Source organism: Nymphalis io, chromosome 3 (genome assembly GCF_905147045.1).
Source record: "Nymphalis io chromosome 3, ilAglIoxx1.1, whole genome shotgun sequence".
NCBI classification, from domain to species: Eukaryota; Metazoa; Arthropoda; class Insecta; order Lepidoptera; family Nymphalidae; genus Nymphalis; species Nymphalis io.
In genome coordinates, this window is record NC_065890.1 from 13797870 (window position 1) to 13821318 (window position 23449).

At 32.5% G+C, this 23449-nt stretch overlaps 1 protein-coding gene across 1 annotated transcript in view; it reads right to left on the reverse strand.

Annotated features, from left to right (window-relative positions):
• The window catches only part of LOC126781235 (uncharacterized), a 66630-nt gene that overhangs the window by 16940 nt on the left and 26241 nt on the right, over positions 1-23449 (reverse strand). The window contains exon 2 of the mRNA XM_050506125.1: positions 21184-21330. Coding sequence (XP_050362082.1) covers positions 21184-21318 — 135 coding nt within the window. The 5' untranslated portion in view covers positions 21319-21330. The remainder of the gene's footprint in view (positions 1-21183; positions 21331-23449) is intronic.

Here is a 23449-nt window from a genome sequence, read left to right on the forward strand (position 1 = left end):
CGTCGTGGCTAGAACTTTGTACACGTTTATACTAATTATATAAATGGGAAAGTAACTCTGTCTCTCTGTTACGCTGATTTTAATGAAATTTGGTATGAAGCTTATACCTCAAAGATGGACATAGGCTGTTTTTAAATAATACATTCTCCCTAACACGTGGGAGAAGCCGCGAATGAAAACTAGTTTTGTATAAATGTAAGAAACTTATCAACCTCGAGAAGATTAACTAATGCAAGAAAGAAAAAAATATTGCAGTTATTGTGATGTTTGGACCGAATTTAACAAATACTGTAACAGTCTGTGAATGTCCCACTGCTGGGCTAAGGCCTCCTCTCTCTTTTTGAGGAGAAGGTTTGGAGCTTATTTCACCTTCTTCTTCTTCTTCGAGTGCCACTCCGACTAGCGAAGGTTGGCAGTCAGCTTATTTCACCACGCTGCTCCAATTCGGGTTAGTGGAAAACACATGTGGCAGAATTTCAGTGAAATTAGACACATGCAGATTTTCTCACGATGTTTTCCTTCACAATCAAGCACGAGATGAATTATAATCACAAATTAAGCACATGAAATTTCAGTGGTGCTTGCCCGGGTTTGAACCCACGATCATCGGTTAAAAAAAGCCGAGAATTTAACAAATAAAATTATGAAATTGTAGGAACTAACCAAATTAGTTTCAAAGGGTATTTTTTTTAATTACCACAGAATGTATGCAGTCATGATATAGTAACATGACGTAAATATTCCAAGGCAAGACTAGAGCTACACACATGTGTCTGAACTTCATCTGATCTTGAAATGAATTATCGACACAAAATAAGCACATGAAAATTCAGTGGTGTTTACCTAAATTTAACGATCCACACGTTCGTTACATGACGGGTGCCATTATTGCCATCTTTCTATGTATATAAAAAAACAAAGTGGTAGCGAGGATAATCGAAATCTTTATCGCCAATATAACATACAAACGATCAAAGTACCGGACACAACCTCTTCACAAAATAAACTTTAATAAAAAATGAAATACAATAGTCGTCTTTATGATATAAGGATAATTCTTGAGTGCCAGTAAATTGACACCACGCTTGATAACAACGAACGCTTTATCTTATCCTTAATTTTTTCCGCCCTTAAAGTCAGAATAGCCTTTGGAACTAGTGTTACCAGACCCGAAAATTTAAAAACCTCCGCATTGAATTATATATTTATTTATAAATTAATATATTTCTGATATTTTATCCTTATTATAAATTTTACAGCCAGACATTTTGAAAGTAAATACCTTTTTAGTTTTGAACATAAATTTACTGATATTCGGCATTGCTTTACTTATGAATAATACGTATAAGCGTTCACAGAGCGCTTTAAGCGTTGCGTGTGACTGCGTAATGGTGAAAAGCAGAATACTGACAAGACTGTAAAAAAACAAACTTTTCGCAAAGGCTTTACATTTGGAGCATTTTAGATAGACAAGTTCCGATTCTTTCGAATGAAACCTTTCCTATCCTTTTTTTGTAGGAAACAAATGAGAAAAAGCAACATTTTTTTAGCCTATCAAATAAACTTAGTCTATAGGTTTATAGTACATGTATACGTTATATTATTTTATATATACGTTAATTTTGCTTAGTCTAGTATAATTTGTATTGAACTGTAGTATATAATACGATGTAATAACATAATATTTAAAGAATACATGCATCAAATAGCGTTTCACGGTAAATCGTTTTTCAACATTACCCGAGTGAGATACGAAGCGAATTCTTATAGAATCGCACTGCAGAACATAATTACGCCAATGAATGCTACAGTGACAACTAATCCGTCACTAGGACGCTTTGCCACTTTATTCCCGCAAATGCCTGATACTACCAACTGCGGTGCGGAATGTGTGTTCTTATTTGGAGCGTCAGATCCCGTCGCAATAAATAAAACAAGTCACAGTCGCCAACATGCCTTATGTTATTAGCACTAACGTTGTACAACTCCTTCGTTCTTCTTTCAAAGGTTATACCTTTCTACTCTATGACCCTCGTACTCGCAGGTTTCTTGCAAGAAATTTTCATTCGATGGTTCCCATGAGATTTAAATTGAAATCATATTAAAACAATTATTGCAATAAAGCAAATTAATATAACAAATAAATTTATTTGAAAGATAAACAAAAGAATATGGAACAATAAAGAAATTACCAGAATTTTATACATTATGCAAATTAGATAGTAAATAAAACAATTTAGTGGTAAATTTTAATTATAAAACATATTTTTTTTATAGAATAGCTAGGCGAGCGAGCAAATGGGTCACCTGATTGTAAGTGGTCACCACTGCCCATAGACATTTTCATTGAAAGAAATGTTAACCATTGCTTATATCGACAATGCGATACCAATCTTGGGAACTAAGATGTTATGTCCTTTGTGCCTGTAATTACACTGTGGCTCACTCACCCTTCAAACCGGAACACAACAATACCAAGTACTGCTGTTTAGCGGTAAAAATTCTAATGAGCGGGTAGTACCTACCTAGACGAGTTGCACATTGGCTATGTGTCTATGTGACTATGTGAACATTACACTAGGCGTAATGGAAACTTTAAAAATTATATTAATTCGACGGCTAATTGCGTTTATTCAATACCTATTTAATTAATTATTTGACATTTTTAAATTCTGTACAATATAACGTTTATAATCATGTAATTTCCAAAGCCATTTTTAACACTTTCCGTCAATTCCTTATCAACGGATGTTTGCTATCAATGACCTTAGTTTCGTTACTAAGCACCATTCATGCGGGTCTGCTATATATAGAAAGCTCTCTGTGATGGCAGACATTGATAGTATTAATGACTGTTGACATTGAGATTACCACAAAGTTTGGTGTTTTAAATAACACTAGAAGTGTCCTGCGGTTTCACGTCATTTAAATTTGGTTGATTGATTGACCTGTTTCTCAGAGTTGCCACATTAGTTTATATCATGCTTCGCTTTCGAAGGTCGTAACGTAAAGTATACAGCTTATAACCATCCTAAGTAATGTCGAATCAGTCCAAGTATTTTCTGGAATTATGTATCAATCAATACATACTCTCTAATTTCATAATATAGTCTAGCGCAGATTCTCCTGTGTGAAACAAATTACTCTGCCCCCGTGAGTCCTAGTGAGAACATCTCACTAGGACTATGTTAATAGTCTATAAAATTTCTCTAAAAATAACTAACGCAAAAATATTCTTCAAACGAAACTGGCAAATTGTGAAATAAGTGTGTTCAGACAAATATATATAGTATGGATTAAATAATGAAAAGCTTGTTGATAGTGAAGTTTCATCGTATTTTGGGGCCTAAAGAAAAACTATTATGATAAAAACAGTGTTTTGTTTATGGTTAATGTGAACAATTAATGGGCTTTATTGTTAAATGAAGTATTTAAATATTTTAAACGGTCACGAAATATACATATTTTATAAGTATCGTGTATTATATTGTAACCGAAAATTGTTATGAAGAAATTATCTAAATATGCAACACATTATGAAAACAAAAAAGGCGCGAAACGACGCCATTTTGCTAAAAGATAGTGTCAACGGAGTCAAGGCGGTTTCCATAAAGAAATTCTGTAATCTGACACTGCAGTGTCACAGACAGTGTTTTTGTTTTTTCATCTTGGAATCATACAAAGGTCGACGTCGAGTAATCCAAACTGAATTTAGAAATCGTTTTTCGTACACAACCATATTAAGGTTGACACAATTAGTGCTGAAATGTATATTACATATATTATAAGCTATTCTTAAATATTTATTATTTTATACATTTTAGAAATGCAAAGATACCATTTTAAGAGCTTTTATTCACGCAGTGTAAAATATAATAAAAACTACAAAGTTCAAATATATGAAACTTAAATTTTGAATTCAAATAATAATATAAATATAATAATAATAAATATAATAATAATAAATATAATTTAACATTTCAATAAGATTATAAATCAGTGACGTATAATATAAATAAAAACAAGTGAAAGCCCTGTAAACACAAAGACGCCGAACATCGACACAGTACAGGAGAGTGGGACAAACCAAGCGGACTTTTAAACATTCTGAGAAACCATCGACATCCATTACTTTTTGCAACCGATTTAATTTTGTCCTCCCAATAGTTACAAGACGGCCCATTAACAAGAACACGTGGAATTTATAAAATCAATGACCGCATGTCACAATTTGGACAGTCAAGTCTCAATTCGTCTCAGTCATGTTCGACGATGCAAGATGACATTATGAAAACGCAGATAATATAATACACGAACATGTTATAATTATATAACGACGATTATGAGCTTTATTACATTCAGACCTTATATAGTAATAAAATGAGTAAATATTACGATATATTTATTACACAGATAAACAATTTTAGTCATACTATACATACATACATTTACTGGTGGTAGTGCTTTGTGCAAGCTCGTCTGGGTAGGTACCACCCACTCATCAGATATTCTACCTCAAAACAGCAATACTTGATATTGTTGTGTTCCGGTTTGAAGGGTGAGTGAGCCAGTGTAATTACAGGCACAAGGGCCATAAAATCTTAGTTCCCAAGGTTGGTGGCGCATTGGCTATGTAAGCGATGGTTGACATTTCTTACAATGTCAATGTCTAAGGGCGTTTGGTGACCACTTACCATCAGGTGGCCCATATGCTCGTCCACCTTCCTATTCTATAAAAAAAAAATACTATTTGCGATTTTTATATGTATTTCTAAGTATATAAATGCAATTTATGAATAATATTCTCATAATGCTAAGAGCGTGATTTAGATGTTAAGATTGCCTGCGTCGAAATGGGCGGTGCGCAGGAGTAACTTATTTGTGCAAATTAATTAATACCATGTGCGTAACTTATGTCTTTGTGTTTGTGCATTGAAATATACAAAATAAATTAAAAGTTTAAATCACTCGAACGAACACTAATTAAAAATACAGATGTGATACAATTTTTAAATAAAAAAACATGCTTACATTATTAGGATTAAAGTCCCAATGAGTAGGAAGTATGTATTCAATTCGTATTTTACATCCCTTCCTTATTATATAATTGCTAATAGAATAAACATATTGGTAAAAAAAAACTACTACCGATTTTTCTTACTAATATTATAAACAAACTTTTGTTGCGCTTTTTGTTTAGTGGTCGTAATATATTTCGTAAAGTACGTTATAAATCATAATTTAAAGCAAATCATCTCCAAATTATCAACGGCAGTCAATGCTGATTTGAAATGAGGTATGGCCTATTTCTCCGGTCGACAGCGCAGGCGCCTCGGTGCGTGCATTCCAGAAGACAACTCGACCGTGACCATCCTTGAAACCGAACCCTAAATTGGAAATAGGGCTGATTTTGATAAATATTTATAAATATACCGAGTACTATATAATCTATATTTCTTTGTTTGTTTGTACTGATAAAATATTGTTTTTATTATAACTTAGGTTTATTTTATAACGTTAACAATCTAACAAAAGATTTTTGGAAATCCAATCTTTAAGTGGAGAAATGAGTGGCATTATTTTTTTATAAATTTCGTGTGGACGAAGTCGAAAGGGGCAATTAGCCATTTATATATAATCTTAGAAAATATATAAATATCATTAACATGAGACATAGTCGTAATAAAAAAAAATTAAGATAAAACAAATCAGTAATTCTATTCTGTAAGGGATCATTACCACGCGTGAAAATTTGATAACAGAATTGCGAGCTTATCTTGATGTATTTAAATGTTATAATTATTATTATAGTCAACGTCGCATATCACCTTCTGACAATTTCGTGTTCTGCGGTAAATTTCGTAACTTACAGTAATCATTATACCGGGATACAATTAGTCAGAATGACAAATTACATTTAAAATTAATTAAATTAGAGAGAAAATAGTGTTTAACTGAACAGTCGCTGAGCAATGCCTATAAATAAGGCTGTAAATGGTATATAATTTAAAAAAAGTAGGTATATAATTACAATGTAACTGGAAGTCGACAGTCACAGTAGTTTTAATATCGTCACGTTGGATCTGCGCAGGCGCCGATGCGTGCATTCCGGGTGACAAGCGTACCGTGACCATTCTTTGGAACTAAACTATAATAGAATACCAGAATATTCTATATCTAATATAATGTTTTGGGTTCTGTATAGTTGATCGAAACACCAAAAACATTTATTATTTATAATTATCGAAGAAACCATATAACAAGTGTAAATAATATTATTTTAATACATATAGCGTCTATTGTTTTCTGGTTGTATTTACACATATGTACACTGTGCTGTTCCATTGTGTTGTGTATTACTGGCCCTTAAAGTGCAACTGGACGAAAGGGTTGATAACTAGACTTTGCCTTGAAATTGTTGTTTCCAATAATTTAAATCTAATAAATTTATACCAATAAAGGAGACTTTTTTAAAAATGCCAAACTGAAAAAAATAGTAAACCAATATACATAAAACTAGGAGAAGAAGATGCAGCCCATATCGGCTGAACTTTTTATATTATATAATATTATTAGATAAGTAGCTGTGCAATATTATATATTTTATTCATTATATCCAATAATAATCTTCCCTTCGCGATCTATTGGTAACGAGCTGTAACAAAGATTACGATTAAAATACTTATGTAAATATCGAGTCCACGATAATCAGCGAAGACCGATATCATTGCGCTAAGATGATTTTCTTTGTATGATTGGTACTTATGATATTTCTCACTGACGTAAATCGATGTGTCATTGACATCGATTTAAAATGAAACCGTTCCATATTTCCTTAATCGTAGATTAATTCGAATCGTGATCTTTGATTTTTTATTTATTTTATAACTGTATTTATTGAAACGCATTCTTGGAATATATTTCAATCGACGCTGATATTCGAATCCTTGCGACATTTCTGGGAAAATTGTATCGCAAAGGTTGCAGCGAAATACGGAACTCTGCGATTATGTCACTTATGTTACGTTATTAATTATCTATTTATTGATTAGAAAATATGTATCTCATATTGCAGGTTCAGAACTACTCCGTAAACACTATTTGCAACCCACTTGTTGAATATTAATAAAAGACATCCAGCGGTACACTATTTTGACCCGTATTTTCTATCGATTCGTTTGATATTTATTTAGCAACAATAATCATGACTTACCCTACCGTAATAGGATAGAAACTAGAAGATTTGAATGTGGAAAATATTTAACCAATTCAATACTGAAATAACCAAATAATATGTAGATTGTCGAATGTAACAAAAAATGCAATTGTTTAATTGCATACAGCCGAAATAAAAAAGTACGTATAACTGTACACGAATTCGATTTGATAATTTTAATTGAATTAATTACGAGCGCTTAATATTTTATTAGGAAATTCAACACGTAATCGTGTGATTCACGTCTAATTTTCCTTATAAGGTTTATACGTATAATGATGTCACACACGGACACTACACGCGCATTAGATAACTAACCTAATACAAATAAAAATAAGTCACTACTGACTTATTTTCTTTCAGATAATTCAAATACCAACTAGTATGTGCGGGTCTAATCTCATGTTAATTTTTAAGGCTGTTCCACACAACCGATTAAGCTTAAATTTTGTACACTTGATTCTAGACTTTATCATTTATAATTATTATTTTATTTCTTTATTTGTCACATATAGAAACATACAAATGTCTTGCTCTACATAAGATAATAATGATGAAGTAAAATCATTGTCTTGATGGAGATGTAATAATACACGATTAAAGTGACTAATTACATAAGAGAAGACAGTTTAAACTTAAATCGCTATGAATTTTCACATCACAACTATAGTTATTTAGAAACGCTATAGAACCTTATCACGTTAACCTATCAAAACATTAGCTTAATGTTTTGATGTATTTCACCGCAATGTAAATTGTGACAAAGTTGTAAACGATGTCATAGTCCTGACAACCATGTCGCGATAACTTATAAAACAACACATTGAGTTATGATTGAATTTTGTTAAGTTGATAGTATGACATGGTAGCATACCTTGCTCCGCAATGAAAGCTAAGGCACCAGCGAAAGCAAGGTCGATTGTGGTACTGAGATAGCAAGTGACGTACTTACAGAGCGTATAACATTAAACCTTTAAAACTGGGTTTTATTCTGAATACATTTATATATTCCTGTGATTTTCCAAGCATTAAAGACTTTACAATTAGGCACTAAAAATAAAATCCTACAATTTTTTTTAAATTTTTTATATATCATTAAAACTCTAATGGATTTATTGAAAGTGATATTTTAAATAACAATAATTCAAAATGGAATAAGTTGCTCAGAGAGAGAGGCCTCATTGAATATTTTTTAAGAAACGATAAAACGAAAAACTTACAAATTATAAGTTACTAAAATTTTTAAATCAATAAGCCCAATTCATTTACCTCTAACTTATTTAAAAAATCCGACTGTTCAATCCCAATAGAAATGAAATCTGCTGTTCTTTAAGAACACTTCATTACTCACCCGTGAAATTTTGACAATCGAGTTATGGCGACACACTATTTTGATGCGTGTATTTATGAAATGTTATGATTATTATGCTCAATGTCGCATATCACTTTCTGATATTTCACGACCGTTTTCTGCGGTAAGTTTCGAAATTGTTCTTACAAACGAGCCCTACTGCTAATTGAAAATGTCGCAGATAAACTCGAATGACCTTACTATCGGTTGCTATTCAAAGATCTAGTTTTAATTCTAATTCTTTCACTTTTCATGCTGTTAGACTTTGGAACAACTTCCTGTATACATCAGAAAGGCTTCATCGAAGCTCACTTTTAGACATAGTCAGTCATTCGTCTGACATTTCCTCAATACAGTACAGTAACAGCTTGTTAACGTCCCACTGCTGGGCTAAGGCCTCCTCTCCCTTTTGAGGAGCAGGTTTGGAGCTTATTCTAATAATAATTCTTATTTCTAAGGACCCTTTTGTACTTCAATAATTTGGTAAATATTTTTTTTTAATAATAATAGTAAAACAAACCCGGATTGTGCAATATGCAAACCGCCCGGTGGTTATGGAGTATGGACATTTCTTGGAATGGCGAGGTCACGAGCTGACGCGTGCCACTTCACTTGCTCTGACGTTACATGAATATTAAATTGTTTAAAGTATCTTATTCTTTATGTCCCTAAAACTAAATAAAACCATTTCGTTACTATTTCATAAATGTCAATGCCGAAATAATAAACGTATATGCTAGATGATCACAGCTTATACTTTTAATAGCTATCCCGGTAGAAAATAGTGTCGTTTTAATTACCAATATTAATTTTAATAAGAAACCGTCGAGTCATATGCGCTTGATTGGACAACAGACAACCAATCCATTTTAACAAGTTATAAAATAATTACTACGCATCTTGAACAGAATAAAACATAACACTAACCTAAGATATCGATCGATAGAATCTTAGACAAATAGACATAATTTTTTCATTTTATATTCCATTTGGCTTTAAATTATAAACACTATAATAAATGTTTTTTCATGTCCTACCTGCAATGCATGCTAAATGCAATGCAAATACATTGCAATTCGAAAAACAAAAAAGATTTCTAATAAATACACAATGCATTATAATCATGATCAATCTAGCAACACCATAAAGATTGATTCTGGATATCCGGACACGGGCGCACAATGGGACATCCGGTGAGAGCCGTGCTCTCACTAAATTGACCGCGAATAAAGGGCCCGCCACCCTACGGCCCTCATCCGGGTTAGTGATGGAAATTTATCGATAAATTAATGAAGTACGATTCGTTAGTATCGAAATGACAAAACGTGACTTACATTGCAAGTTCCTTAAAAATAAATAAATATGATAGAAACAAGCTAACGATTAATGATTAGCCGAACAAATATTTTTATTAAATTCTATTCGTTAAATTATCAATAAAATAAATAATAAACAAAGGTATAACTCGGTTTCTTATTCGACTTCATACTTTGCATAATGATAACAGAATGTAACAGCAAACAAAAAAATGGGCATTTTAATATTTCGTTATGGATTGTGTAACGTCATCCGATACTAAAATTACTACCTTATTGGAATACTGGTTAGCTTATAAAGCTCCATAATCTGACGCCTTAGAATAAAAGACCGAGACAAGGGCCAAATAAAAACATCTTGGGATTATCTCTCAACAAAATATTAGTATTTAAGGTCACATAACTCGCAAAACTTGTATATCTTGCGCCTGAACTCTTTCGAGTCCGACGCCATCCCGTCGGATTACAGGACACTTGAGATTGAGGACACACTCGTGCTGTTTAATATGTCACTCACAGTTTGATAGTCTCAAATTGGTTAGGAGGATATCATCAAATGAATGGCGAGAAACTCCGTAACGCTTTAACATACAAAACATACCTCTCATTTAACATTGAAATAAAAAATAACCTTGAGAGAAAGGCTATTAAATACAATGATTGGCGTCAGCGACAAATAAATTTTATTGTTAAATCGTTAAAACCACACCATAATAAAATTGTGTGGCCATTTCCTCAGAGAAAGTTACCTTAAGTGAATGTGTATCAAAATCTTTACCCAATCGCTCGCAATAACGGAACGTTTGTCAAAGATAATAACGCCAGATACCTACAGGAAGTCTTAAGTGCTTATATAATAGGAAATCGATTAAATTTATTATACGTATCAGAATGTCGTTATCGTACTGAAAGGACTAATATACGCCTATTATAGTCAACTTTCTAAACCGAGGTGTTCGTCTCCGGTGTACTTGTGCACAGAGCATATTACTTCATCTTTCAGTATGAAAGATAGCTTTAAAATGTTAATGATAGTTTTAATTTTTTTTTAAATACAACAAAAATAAAAAAATATCATCTAGACAAATTCCGATATTTCGTAGGTACCATTATCCTTGGGGCCCCAGAGGCTTTCTCCGGCGGCAGTTGTCGGCGGAGACCTCTCCTTGCCGAGCATGTCGCAGAAGGAGGCCGCGGAGCGGGAGCGGGAAGAGGACGCCGCTGCAAACCTGCTCCGCCGAAGAAGACTGGGGAGAAGAATGAGGCGCTATGCGCACCTTCTCCCTCCGCCGCAATAGGCGTCGCTGGGGCTAGGGGGTTCTCAGTACCCTGGTAATCCCCATAGAGAATGGAGGCCTGCATACGCAGGCCACCCGTCAGAGCGTCGCGGTAGCATGCGCAAGCGATCCCGTGACGTCCTCGTTATGACGGAAAGGGTACCGCTGGTTTTTAGTGGGTATTACGTTGTTCGGGGCGCACTCGGCGCCTCGGACATCGGCGAGCCCCACATACCCCCCCACTGTTCCCGTGGGGGAAACGCGTAATGCGTTTTTCCAGCGTAAAAAAAAAGGTACCATTATCCTTATTTATGTAGTGTTTACCTTCAAAATAATAATATATCGATACAATTTGTATCGATGTAACATTACTAGTTATAGTTAAGTTAATAGAACCGCTGTATAATAAACTTCCGATAACGCTTGGAGCTGCAAACGTAGTGCGTGCGCAAGCGCAACCGACATCAAAGGTTATCTAAACCCGCTAAGGGCAATTGCGACCGTGAATCGTAATTATGCTTATTGTATAATTAATATATAATTATAATTATTATTGCGCTAAACTAATGATGTCGTTATATAATTTTTATGTTTAATTTTTACAAAACAATGTCAAATATAAACACAAACACCACATTGATAGGAACGCTTTTTCAGCAGTGAATCATTTACCTACCGTATTTATTACATAACATTAAATTACCAAGTCATTGTGTCTTGTTCGCATTGACACGTGAAATTTGAAATGTTTTTATACCCTCCAATGAAAATTATCGTACACGTCAAAACGATTTATTTATACAGACAATATTTTACGAAAATATTTATTACGCTTTTGTACATTGACTCCTAAAATTAATTAAAAATGCTGTGACGACACAAGGTACACGTCAATTGACGCTCGAAATCTTATGATGACGTCATCTGACGCTCGAAATCTTACGCTTACTCGTCTGTCTGGAGTCTCACTGAGCCCACTGTGTACCGAGCGCTAAGATGTTCATCAATATTTTTAAAGACTTTTTATTTACTACGATCAGTGCTATCTTGTATAATTGTATAAATAATATATATAATTTCGGACGAGCATATTGGCCATAGATATTGGCATTGTAAGAAATGTTACCCATCGCTTACATTACCAATATCCCACCTACCTTGGGAACTAAGATGTTATGTCCCTTGTGCCTGTAATTACACTGGATCACTCAACCTTTGTATATTGCTTGTTTTGGTACGCCGTTCATTATACTTGTATTTTTAATATAAATATGTACAATGTTTTTATTTAGTTCAAATTCTATTGAAACTGACTGCATTTACAATTTGTAGTGGCGTCTATTATGATTTCTTAGAACAAGTGCGCATGCCCGAGATAACATATCTCGCTCTCAGCCTAATTACGAAATGCATATTAATAAACTTATTGTTACTGAACTAATCAACCTCTTTGTACAGATCTCAACAAATACTTTGAATAAGCTGAGCATGAACAGTTAAGATGATAGGCTTCCAAATTTCCAAATAAAACGCTTACAAGAAAGTATTATATACATATTATGTAATAGCGTCTTATATGTATAATTATATTATAAAGAATTCTTCTAAGTATTAGATATCATCCTGAACAACTTTGTACTCGTATAACAATTCATTGGTCTTTAACTACAGCTTTATAAGCTACATAATATTTGCTGTTGACGTTGTATGTCATTTTCATTATTTTTTATTTCATATCCGCTCTCATAATAAATTTTGATTTAAAACGAATTATATAATGTACTAAGAACTATCGAATATAAAATCAATCACGACCTATAGGTTACAGAAATTATAAATGTTCCCTCAAAATGTCCTTGTCCATTATTTAAAAACCTCGTGTTCCATTTTACTAGGTGACCTAAGTTCTTCTTAATTATAAACCGAAACAAATTTAATTTTACGCGCTACATTTATTTATTAAACACCTCGTACTCTGCAAAGCAAGAGGATATATATTGTGGTGGCGTGTTATCGCCGTGAAAGTTGCATTTTTTCTCATAAACAGGAAATGACCTTTGCTCAATAATGAAATGTTTTCTAACCTAACTACAGTAACGATGACCTTTGACCCGTCATTTTCGGATTGTTATTTATACATAAAAGTTGAAATGATAAAAGCATCCAGCATGCATCAAAGACATTGCAATGCGCTCGCGCACATGACATCACGTATCGTATGCGTGACGCAACTCTGACGCATTACAGTTATTTATTATTAACCGTCGGTTATGCGTTATGGCCTATTGTTATCATCGGAGCTTTTGAATGCTAAATTTTATAGAAAAAAATATTTTTTTACTGTTAAGTGCGTTTACGTCTATTTAAATACACATAAGTGTATTTTAGGACAAGTAATTTAAAAGGCAGATTTTATTTTTCGTTGGAAATCGAATTAGAAAAAATAAGCCAGCCAACGACGTCATATTTGGTTTGATTTTTTCACTTGATACCATTCATTAAAAATCCCTTTATATTGGTTTGAAGTTGATATAGTAATATGTATTTAAATACATATTTAAACGTTTTATAATTTCCCTCGAACATACTCATTATCCGTGTGATAATTCTGTATGTATTCGAACATGTACTGAATATATGTCTGACAGAAATGTGTGGATTGAATGATTGATATACAAATTTGTATTTCGTAAAAAAGTAAAATAACTACGGAGTTCTTGCCGGTTCTTCTCGGTATGGATTCCAAACCAGTGGTAAAGCATGACGATTCATAAGTACTTGTAAAAGTCTATTTGAATAAATATATTTTGATTTGACTGCTTTTTTTTATAGAATAGGAAGGAGCATATGGGCCACCTGATGGTAAGTGGTCACCAAACGCCCTTAGACATTGGCATTGTAAGAAATGTCAACCATCGCTTACATAGCCAATGCGCCACCAACCTTGGGAACTAAGATTTTATGGCCCTTGTGCCTGTAATTACACTGGCTCACTCACCCTTCAAACCGGAACACAACAATATCAAGTATTGCTGTTTTAAAGTAGAATATCTGATGAGTGGGTGGTAACTACCCAGACGAGCTTGCACAAAGCCCTACCACCAGTGAACTCTGCTTGACTGCTATCTCATAATATTTTTTTAATTATTATTATTATATATTATTTGTTCAACTTATATACATTTTGCGTTATATATAAATCACGAACCTCTAGACGTCCATAGACAACTACTAATAGAAAATTATAATAGTTCTTTAAAATGCTCAATAGTTCCCATCTCTGTAACAAGTTTTAAATATTCAAAGGGATATGTCAATAAACTAATAACCCACCTGCTACATCCGTGAGATGATATATTCAGCGCATGCGCAGCACTCGGTGCGGCATTGAACGATGTTTGATGAACGACCGTGGCGAAGGCCTTTTAAATCCTTATTGGAAATTTAATTTTGAAATGTAGGTTGATTATTTGATATCATTATATACTACTAACTGTTTTAGTATTGTATATAACAAAAAAATATAACTTTATTTATATCTCTTTGTATTCCAAGAAATTATATTAAATAATAAAATACGAGTACATACATAATATTCAAACAAAAATAGATTAAATCGTGTCTCGATTTGTTAATATTTAAATTTAATTTTCATTCAAAAACCCAACTTCAAAACTTTCACATTCACCCTTCAAACCAGAACACATCTAAACTTCTTGCTGTTTGGCGGTGTAATATCTGATAAGTGGAGGATAGGTACATAGCCGGGCTTCCACAACACCCTACCACCAGGGGGTCCTGGTCTCGTTGGTAAGTCGTAAATACGTGTAACGACGTAGGTACGACATGAGATGAATTCGACTTTGACCAAATCAAGACCCTACCACCAAGTCGCAATACCAAGCTCGCTTTCAAAAACTATTTCGGGTAGAGAAAATAAGGATCTTCATAATCGGAAAATCATCAGTGCATATAAAATTAACTATGCAATTTGTATGCGTTTTATCGTAACAAACATGATTATACCATTAATCATGTATCATATAATTTCTCTGGTACGTCACGTGTGATGGCGGAAGCTACGTCACTTCCGCAAACTATTGCCGAGTATTGTTTCACACACATCATGGACGTAAAAAGCGCCCTTATAACAATAAGGATTAAGTAAATTATTGCATGCTATTGCTTTTAGTGTTCATAAAGAATACGTGCAGATATGAGAGTAAATAGAATAGTTATGTGTTGGTTATTTTTGTTACTGGTATTAGGTAACAATTATATTTTGCATCTTTATGATTTAACAATTGTAATTTTTATATTTTAATTCAATGCGGCAGATATGCTTACTTAAGATAATTTTCAATGAAAAATATCTTAAGTAAACACTTTTTTTAATAATGTGCAGCCATGTTATATCAAGTGAAATTAAATGAAAATTGTAACAAAGTATTACACGGAAAAATAACACACATCGTTCTAAAAAACATTACAATTCCAATCAGACATATGATGAAAGAAGTGTCTTAATTATATTTCACTAAGGTTTAAATTCCCTTAACTCAATATATGATATGTTAGAGTAAGACGAGTAATTACAGTAATAAGTAAGAACAATGCATTATCTTGGGTGCAGATGTCATAGCGGGCGTGGGAAACTTCATTCGAGGCTACCACGCTACCCGTTCTAAAGAGACAGTCTCGCTATTATATCGATAAATTAATAAGTGTTTTAAAAACAGTACGAAACAGGCTTTATGCTATACGAAGTTAAACGTATTTTCAGGCGTGGAATTTTTCCATCAGAGACGATTGTTTTGTGACGTTACAGCTAGAAACGTTGCAAATCAGATTCGAACCATAATTACGTACATCAATTAAAATAATACTTACGTTTATCTTATTTTCTAAGCCAATAATACTTACACATAGTATAATTTTTTTATCAAAATAATAATTCGTGTCTCGCACTATTAATTAAAATTATGGTAACACTAGTGTGCACATGCTTTTATATACTTCCATAGCAATAATAATCCTACTTTATCAATATAATCTTAAATGCATAATAAAATAACTTTCTTATGTGATAAAAGTGCAATTATATTCTAATTTTATTTGATAACAAAACTTTCATAATTTTTTTAGAATTCGAATTGAAATATTAATAGTTTTTTTTTCATTGTCTCATAAACATATCAAACAGCTTAAATAAGGAGTATTTTATTTTGCTGTTGTTTGCCTTAAATCATTTATTGAATCGTTTTATATGAGATAAAATGTGGACTGTCAAAACTATGTTGTATGAAGCCAGCTCGAGCCCCAAGCTAGGACGTTTTTTTTATTCTTAAAGCGGAGTTTTTTTTATGCCCCTTCATCTGAACAGACGACGACGACGAATAACAGCGCACGTGAAAACAGTTATACATATATATGTATATATATAGACGTTTAATTTAATCTCCACTTAAGTAATGGTCTTACGCACAATTCGAAACATGTGCACGTAAACATTACATGAAGTATATAAGCTAACGTAATAAGCAGACATGTAAACAAGGCAAGTGGGACATATTTGTTTATTCTCATATGCCACTTATATAAAAGATAAAGCGTACATGGAATATCGAGACTAAACAATTATTTATCAACCATACAATATCTACTGTTAATTTGTAAGTGTTCTTCGTAATTTATATGCAATTATTTAATTTAAAAGAAATATTAATTTTACAATCATAAATCGAAATTACTGAAAGTTATTTTTAGGGAGAACAAATAAAATTATATTACAAAATCATTATATAAATGAACAAAATAAATAAATGATCTTCGTTCAGAAATAATTAAAGACCTCAATGATATTTACATCTCTATGAGCGTATTTAGTGACATTTCTATATAAAAGCTTGGGAACATAGATTATTGTTCAATAAGTAACATAATATAACTGGTTTATACAATGTGAAAATAAAAACTTGACTGTTTATTAAAAGACAGACAGTTTATTTACTTAGTTGTAGAGCTTTTTGCAAGTCGTCTGGGTTGGTACCACCCATTCATCGCGTATTCAACCGCCACACAGCAATACTTAGTATTGTTTTGTTTCGGTTTAAAGGGTGTAAATTACATTAACTCACTCAGAGTTGAAGCCGAGATGGCCTAGTGGTAAGAACGCGTGAATCTTAACCGATGATCGTGGGTTCAAACCCGGGCAAGCACCACTGAATTTTCATGTGCTTAATTTGTGTTTATAATTCATCTCGTGCTTAACGGTATACAAAAGGAAAACATCGTGAGGAAACCTGCATGTGTCTAATTTCATTGAAATTCTGCCACATGTGTATTCTACCAACCCGCATTGGAGCAGCGTGGTGGAATAAGCTCCAAACCTTCTCCTCAAAAGGGAGAAGAGGCCTTAGCCCAGCAGTGGGACATTAACAGGCTGTTACTGTGACTGTTACTTAGAGTTGATGTAACCATAGGTAAAGGTACAAGTGACATAACATCTTAGTTTCCAAGGTTAGCAGCATATTGACGATGTAAGAAATAGTCAATATACTTTACAACGCCAATGTCTATTGGCGATAGTGGCCATTTACCATCAGGTGGCCAATCTGCACGTCCATCTTCCAACTTAAAAAAAAAAACATGACAGTAATAGAACAGGTAGTTTATTTAATATCCTCCCAGTGAAAAAGATGGAATAAAAATTTGAGTCACTAAACGAACATTTCGTAATTTTTTAAATTGCAGATGCAGATATAGTTTTTTTTTCTTATCCGTACCTATACGTCTCAAAATAAAAATTATAGTGAAATTATAATTTAATGATATAATATTGTATATATAATTTACTATTAATGTGTATCAAATGATTGATTTATTTTGAGCTTATATTTTTTTCATTAAAAGATTTTTTATATAGCAATTCGCAACGTAACTAACGTTATTTTTAATAAAACACCGTTATTTTTACTCCATGATATTATTTATAATTACAATATTGTCACAACGCTTCCGTTGTAAACTTCTAAGAGTTACTATTAGCAGTCTTCAGATATTTTACGGTGTTCCGTGTAATTAGCATAATCACGAGGGTCGTATTTAATTGGTATGCTTGCAACGTTGCGTGTCTTTAAGGAATACAGAGCTCATCACATATAAAATGACGACATGAATTTTTAAAAGTTACATACCTCAAGATATGAGGACAATGACTTTTACTTTACAGATAAAAAATGCATAATTATTTATTTCCAAACATATAAATATACATTTAATTGTCATTTAATATACATTTCTAAAGTTTATATCGAAGCCATCTCTCGATCCCGAGTATCATTATAACAATTTTTATTTAAAAAAATATGTTTTTAATTAATTTCAGAATACAGATTAAAATAACTTTAACAGCACGAAGTATATAACCTTAATAAATTACATTTTATTATTTTTAATTTAATGAGATATTGCATTCCTTGAAGCAATGAGAATTATCTGACAATAAGACGATTTCGGCATTGTTCGGACGCCATATTACCCAAAGTGCCATATTAATTAGCGATGGCCGACTCAGATAGCGGATGATTTCTCGATTGTTCACGACATGGGAATCGTACCGTCTGGGATCATATTGTGTTCATATGAAAGCCAACAAAAAGTTTATTGTAATAATTAATTTCCTCGTAATGGGTTAGGGGCGTCCCTGTATTTTATACGTGTGTTGCTTTGTGCGACTCGAACGAAAAAGTTGACTTTTATTTATAAGTAGACAGTAGTTATTTTCGCATATCACTTTCTAACATATATACATACGAGTTTATTCACAAGGAATTAATAAAATCATAAAGCTAATGGTTTAATAAAGCGCCAAAGCCTTTCTGGTAGTTCTAAAGTCAAAAAATAATAATTTGATAAGTTTATTTGCAAATATTAAATTTTTAATTGAAATAAACTAATTTTTTTAAAAAACGAAAACAAATATTTTAATATTTTCTGAATATTTTTTATCTAAATAATAAACCGCTATTAACCGAAATGCAAAACTTGAAAAAATAATTTTTATTGGTTGAAGCTTTATCAGATAATTGCAAAACATATTCGAATCAATTTACATAAAATATTTGCAAATATAAATTTAAAGTAAAGAACTTTATACCTGCTTATACAAATATTTAATACCAGTTACGTTAGGTAATTCTTTGTATTATTGCAATGGAATTTATCCTTTATAGTTTTTTTAATAGATACCAAAATCGATTGCACTGATTGTAAACAGAAGTTAAGATCCCCAAACATCAATGATAATGATAAGGTGAACACACATTTAATATAATTTAAATATCTCGTATCAATACTGGTGTACGGTTTCCTGCCTCTGTGCCTTTAGGTTTTTCTCACGATAGTACAAATGATATAAAAACATAATCGCAAAGAATAAAGGAAACACTGTCATTAGTAACGAGAAAGTGAAGTTCATTCATACAACTTTCGCTCTTAGAGAAAGGTAATTATAACTATATTTGATTGAAACGTTTAGACTATTATTGTACAATCTGTGTGACAATTGAATTCAATGTTTATATTAATTTAATGCAACGATCGATGTTATAATATGCATTTGTCAAGAAGCGCGTTTTTTTTTTAATTTCGACGAATCCCCTTAGATAAAATTCCCATTCCCTCTACATCATATTCAGCTAATATTCAAATAAAGTTTTTTTATTTACTTCGTTCATATTAAAACAATAATTTGACAATTTAAATAAAAGTTAACAATAGCTTCATTTTCTAAATAAATAAAACTTCAAAATTGTTAATAACTCAGAATTCTGACACAAATAATCTGTTAATCTAGATCCTTACTGACTTTAATATAATTTGTATAATCTGTACCAAAAACTAACAAAAAAGATTGATTTCCAGACACAATAGTGACTACTACGTTCAGGAACAGATACAAAATACAATTGTAATTTAATCGCAAAAAATAATTTCATATCTTTATATATATTATCTAATATATATATATATATATATATATATATATATATATATATATATATATATATATATATATATCTATGTATATACATATTATGAATAATGATTCTAAAGCGGAAATAATAATAAAAAGGGCCACACATCGTTATACATGTTTGTATTAAGTATCACTTTTTCTAAGCATCTTCATTTCCCTTCTAAGTTTAAGAGCCGATAGACAAGTAAATAGAATAAATAGAGATCGTAGGTTCAAATCCGGACAAAAACCACTGATTTTGTATATGCTTAACTTATGTTCATATTAATCCTCGACTACACAAAGCCATCTTTGCTAACGTAAATTTATATTTTTGTACAATAGCTGCGTGAGATTTTTTAACCTTGAGACACAAGTACATGAGAAAAGACAAGGGGAAATTATGAATAGACTTTCAAAAAGCTAAACCTCAACAATTTAGTCAACTATTATAAAACTAAACTAGTAAACACTGAGAACGCCCGTACTAAAGTGACCGGTTGCCAAATCCATTGTTACGATTTCAATTACGCTATTGTACTGCATTTCGGTTTATTAAATAATGATAGCTGTGTAAATTGTATGTTGTCATGGGAAAATGTATGACATTGGTTAACTTGTGTCAAAACCATCATGTCAAAATGTATACTTCAATTCTTTTGGATAATTAAGTATAAAATTTGCACTTACGGCCTTTTGTAATTTAGCGTCATTTTAAAAACCATGTTTTTTTTCGATTTTAAAATAATTGTGAAGCGAATCACTCATAACAATGATTTTAAGGAACTTTTTCTTTTGCCAAAAATCGAACTAAAGCAATTTTAATTTATAATCTGTATCTGTTTTATAAATATATGCCCAGCTAAGGTGAAGGAGAAACGACAGAGTATATATGCAAGCGATTCAGTGACATATTCGGCAATCAGTGGCAAATTCGGCAATCGGTGAGAAGTTCCAGATTAAGCTAACGCTAGGGTCTGATAGATACAGAAAATGGTACTCACCGTGCGATGCGACAGATCGGTAACGGAGTCGTGCCGGTTCTCGAGACTGCCGAGACTGCAACAAGAGGCCGAAGAGGAGAGGCTGACGGAGTCGGCGCGCGCGCGGTGCGGCGACACCGCCACGTGCTTCAGCATTCCTATGCGTACCTGTGGGCGACATGGACAACGTATAAACATTGGATTAAGAAAACTTGCAAGCAAACAATTCAACTATAGGTATTAAAGATGAAACTGTAAAACAGACAGAAGGCAGATAGGTTGGCAAACAGGCCACCTGATGATAAGTGGTTTCCTAAGTTTAATGGAAGTTATAGATCTACATACATTTTACCCATACATACGTAAGGTATTTTATATTATCATCATATTCAGCCCACATTAATCCACTGCTGGACATAGGCCTCCTCACACGCGTGCCAATTTTCCCGGTCCTGTGCTAATTACATCCATTGAGCACCCGTCCGCATTTTATATTATATATATTTCATATTCTTATTCACGTATTTCAAAAGTACTCAAAAGTAAAGACTAAAATTTGAAGAAAGCATATGGTCTATTCAAATGCCACATGTGTTTTGAAACAAAAGACCCCGGTCTTCTAAGAAGGTACTACCTGATCTACCATTGTGCGCATCGTAAAATAAAACCATCTATAACACATTTAGTTTTTATTTTTTGGTTTACAGAGAATTACCAGCAATTAAACAGACATTTTAAGTTTTTAAAGAATTATTTACATTAAGCTTTAAGTGTATAATATACTAATAAAAAATGAAAATGCGAAAAATATTATAACACAGTTTTTGTATCTATGACGTATTTTGGAAAAAAACTCCGATGGTTGCTACTAAAGTACAATTTGAAGATCGAATTTGAAAGCAACGTTTCATTGTAACATTTTGAATTTATACGTTTGTAGGTATATAATACCATTGTAGGTATATAATATTATAAATATTGTTCCTCAAAATGCAATTGATGTAAACAACTAATAATTATACAGAACTCTACTATTGTATTACACAGTAGTTACGTAATTACAACTGTAGTAGGTAAATTTTAAAGGTCGTGCATTGACGCATGCGCAACCCACATCTGCCTGGTTACCGTGACCTTTGAATTTCTATCGAACTTCGATTAGAAAAATAGCAAGAATACCTGAGTTAATAAATAATATATATATATGTACAAGAAAATATAATATATTAATAATAAAATAATTTATAGAAGCAATTATGATACAGAATAAAAAGGACTTATGAATTGTGTAGGTGTAGTTATTACAAATAGTTCAGTTACAGCCTGTGAATGTCCCACTGCTGGGCTCGGGCCTCCTCTCCTTTTTAAGGAGAAGGTTTGGAACTTTTTACACCACGCTGCTCCAATGCGGATTGATGGAATATACATGTGGCAGAATTTCAGTAAATTTAGTCACATGCAGGTTTCCTCACGATGTTTTCCTTCACCGTCAATCACGAGATGAATTATATATGAGAGCGATGAATTATAAACACAATTTAACCACATGAAAATTCAGTAGTGCTTGCCCGGGATTGAACCACAGATCATCGGTTAAGATTCACGAGTTCTAACCACTGGGCCATCTTAATTAAAAAACATTTTATTTAAGATCATTATTATACTTATATTATAATCGAGAAAGTTTTTGAGGAAGAATAGATGGATCTTTGTTACTCTATCACGCAAAAACTACGCAACGGATTTGGATGCAATTTTGGACAAAGCTAGCTTATGGATATAAGCTACATATCTTTGTTCTAAATTAACTTAACAGATACTTCTCATGAGCCGGCTACAAATGTGCAATTAACTTATTATATTTTATATATTTGAGCTTTTACGTTTATAATGGTCCTTGTATTATAATAATAACTAAAGCATTTATCGTAATCGCGATTAGTGTTCTCTGTTAATGTAATCTCACGCTCATAAAAATGGAGCAAGGTAACATCTTCTAAATAACGTTACATAACACTAATTATATGTTTTGTATGGCGCGATTTCGGAATCACAAAATGGGAATGTAATCTTCACAATAATATAAAACTATTACTAAATTATTACCCAAATAAACCCCTGCATTTTCAATATACATGAAAAAACCCGCGTGAGATGAATGTCCTCTTGACCGATTTCGGCCAATCACAAGAGAGATCCGTCCAGGACATAATATAGTGCATAAGTGCGTGCTCTGTTCCCTCACACTCGAGGACAGGCGCAGGATTAATGGCTTTACATGCTTTCC